At 33.9% G+C, this 3,607-nt stretch overlaps 1 protein-coding gene across 1 annotated transcript in view; it reads right to left on the bottom strand.

The window, feature by feature from the left end:
- The window catches only part of LOC102673778 (homeobox protein Nkx-2.8-like), a 7,376-nt gene extending 4,531 nt beyond the window's left edge, over positions 1-2,845 (bottom strand). Inside the window, exon 1 of the mRNA XM_006620956.2 lies at positions 2,578-2,845. Within this exon, the coding sequence (XP_006621019.1) occupies positions 2,578-2,675 (98 nt within the window). The 5' untranslated portion in view covers positions 2,676-2,845. The remainder of the gene's footprint in view (positions 1-2,577) is intronic.
- Positions 2,846-3,607: the final 762 nt, after the last annotated feature.

Below are 3,607 nucleotides of genomic sequence, written 5' to 3' on the forward strand. Positions count from 1 at the left end.
CGAAACCCGTTCGTGGTTTTAAACGAAGAGCAGCCGCGAGTCGAGAAGTCGAGCACAAAAGGCCGCTTTTCAACGAGATCAATCCAATTTTCCAAGTTTTCCCGCGGCGTGACGAAGCGTCAAGAAGCCAGTGGGACGTTTTAAGTCCCGATTAGACGCGTTCTACATAGTGAAAGGAAGCCGAGGCTACCTGCAGCTCCGCTGCCAAACAACCTGTCCTCGGGCATAGAGGCGAATTTCTGCCCTTCCAAAGTCTAAGCCAAACGACCTATTATCGCGGCACGTTCGGCCACGTTCCCGGATGAAAGAACTGCCGCTTCAAAGTTTTCCTAATAGACGCCTGGTGACCGTACTGTCTCTTAATATTTCGGTTTCTCGGGGGTGGGGACGGATGTCGTTTGGAGGATCGCCTCAAAATTGTTGGTTTTGTCGAGATCGAGAACGGTTCATTTTGTGACTAGATTAAAAAAAGGAAAATATTATATATAACGTTTGTGGAGAATATATAGTAATAAGTAGAAGTGTAGACAGGAGAAATGTTCAAGTTTAATTACTATCTTATATGAAGTATAGCCTCAGATTATTGTCAATGGATCTCTTAGGATTAGTTATAGCTTTTATAAACTTTAGTTCAGGAGAATAATCCAATTTAAACCTCTAAAGAATGTAATAATCACTTAGTTGTATACGTATTAGAAAATGAACAAAAGAATGAAGTTATTTACCTTAACCCCTATTATTCTGATGAACAGGTATATATAGGATAAAAAAGATTTAGAAGAAGTTATATAAATAATAAAATATTTAAATATATAAATAAAAAATTTCGAATTTAGAAGAGAGCAAATCTTTTTCCTACATTTAAAATTTAAATATATTTAAAATCACTTCCTTGTAAGAGGAATATTAAGAGAAATATTAAAAATTATAATGTATCAATTCGATAATATTTTAATTTAATTAAAAATATATATTGTAGCGAATAATCGTATTTAACATAATCCAATTTAATATGTTAAAAGATATTTTAATAGAAGAAAATAAGAAAAACAAGAAAGGAACAAAGAAAGAAGTGTCAAATAAAGAATAAGTCAAATCTGAAGATTTTATTCTATGCAAATTAAATAATAATTAAAGGTAAAACCGTATGATAATGTATTTTACGATATTATAAACTAATAAATTTTGAAAACGATAAAATTTTATTCTTTCTTGCATGATAGAGAGATTTATTGTTATTATATTTTTTTATTGTTTAAAAATTGCAAAATTTAGTTGAGAAAAACTAATAAAAAAAAATTTCAACTCGTGATTCAAAATATAAAAACAATTGAAAATGGAAACTTGGTTAAAAAAGAAACTATTTGGCCCTAATTTTCACATGTAAAATTATTCTCTAGCAATTAATTGCGAAGCTAAGGCGTTGAAATCACCAACCGTTCTAACGTAATTAAACAGAATCTGTCGTTCAAATTTTAATCTCCTCGTCGAAATTTGATTTTCTTCTAGAGTTTCTTTTCATCTTTAAGCTTACAAAAATATTAATGAAATCATACGTCGATTATCGATTTTAAAACAAAGATTACCATAATCGAATGTTTCGATAAGGCATAATACATCGATGATGAAGCCACGTGCAAGAATTCGAGGGACATCAAGATCTCGATTACGAGACAATAATATTATCGATAAAATTATCAATTATGAGACTTTCTCGCTTATCTCAAATCATTTTCGGATCCTGTTATTTCTTTGGAAAAATTAATAAACGAATAGATTGCGATTTATGAAATATTAATTTCGTAAGTATTATTTAATCAAAGGATTAATATTCATAGCGAATTTTAAATTCTATTTCTTCTTTCTAAATTCCTTTCGCGCATTAATATGTTGCAAAGGAAAAACGATAATATATGATATAACTTAGATAATAAATTTTAAGAAATTTATTATGATTAGAAATTATCAAGAAAATAAAATGTCTCCTATCTAATTTCACTTCAATTTAATACTCAAAATTATCCTCTATAAATCTATAAAATCTCCATTTGTAATATTAAAATCAAAGATCTAATTGGATCTCGAGAATCACTGAATCGCAATAACGACTCGTAAATTTCACTCGATAAATTTCCAAGAAAAATTACAGAATTATCGAAAAATCAAACCACTCTTCATCGCTTTCAAATAAAATTCTACGACAAACCAAATGAAAAAGCTAAGCGACACAACATTCTGCACCAAAAAACTCATACTCTACTCAGCCAACTAAAAAAATCAGATAATAAACTCCACCCTCTTAATCGATATCCACATATCCATAATATAAATCCACTCATTCCACTGAAAGATTCGAACTGAAACGCATGCGAAATAATTCTGCAAAGAATTAACCGCGTGAGTGCCCGTTCTAACACACTCGAACTCTATATATATATATATATATATATATATATAAATTGGTGTCGGCAAAAATAAGCTACATACACGTGGTATAGATATAATTCTCTATAATATATATATATATTTTTCTTTTTTTTTTTTTTTCTTCTTCTTTTCTGATGAGTTCAAGTTTACCTATTACTGAAAGCGAGCTGGCTGTACCAGACGTGATTCAAGAGACTGGTCTGATAGGATAGCATCGACCAGGGCAGAATCTTATTCTTGTCCGCCATTTTGAAAGTCTCGAGGAGGTGTTAGTGGCGTCAGTACATGTTAATGTCCTCGTGGTTCTCTCGCACTCGTTTCAATGTCCTCACCCTTTCTCTCTCTCTCTTTTTTTTTTTTTTAATCTTATCTTACTCTTTTTTCTTAACCCCTCTCTTTCTCTCTCCCTTTTTTTTTTTAATTTTATCTTACTCTTTTTTCTTAACCCCTCTCTTTCTCTCTCCCTTTTTTTTTTTAATTTTATCTTACTCTTTTTTCTTAACCCCTCTCTTTCTCTCTCCCTTTTTTTTTTTTTTAATCTTATCTTACTCTTTTTTCTTAACCCCTCTCTTTCTCTCTCCCTTTTTTTTTTTTAAATTTCACCCTTCCAAGATCTCTCTCGTACCTTCTTACTTATTCACTCTCGGCCACTTTCGTCCCCTTTTCCTTCCTCTATTCACTTCCCCAAATTCACTTCCGAATTCCGTCCCGATCCCCGATGCGTTCAACGTTCACCCGCACACCTGACCATCCTCTTCGTCCCCCAACTTCGGCCCCTTCCGGTTCATCACTGGTCCATCAATACACCCGCGACTTTAGACTTTTTCTCTAAAATTCTTCTCGAGAATCCACCAACTATCCTTGTTGTTGTTGAATTATATCGATATAACGAGGGGGGAGGGGGGAAGGGGAAAAAATCACAAGTTCAATCGAAGCGAAACGCGTAGAAACTCGAACGACATTCACTCGCGACTCGAAACTTGATATTTTTCTTTTTTCAAGATCGGAGGAGCGGGAAAGAGAGCGAGGATAGAGCCGCGATTTCGTCGAGTGAAGAGCACTCCTTGTACTTTTTGAGTGTCCTCGACGAGCACTTGACGACTAGTGGTCCCTACCTCCGCGCCGTTTCGCTCGTCAAGCACCCTCGAGCCAGAGGGCGGATCTGAGCAAGGGGCGGGGA

Source organism: Apis dorsata, unplaced genomic scaffold, assembly GCF_000469605.1.
Source record: "Apis dorsata unplaced genomic scaffold, Apis dorsata 1.3 scaffold_570, whole genome shotgun sequence".
Lineage (NCBI taxonomy): Eukaryota > Metazoa > Arthropoda > Insecta > Hymenoptera > Apidae > Apis > Apis dorsata.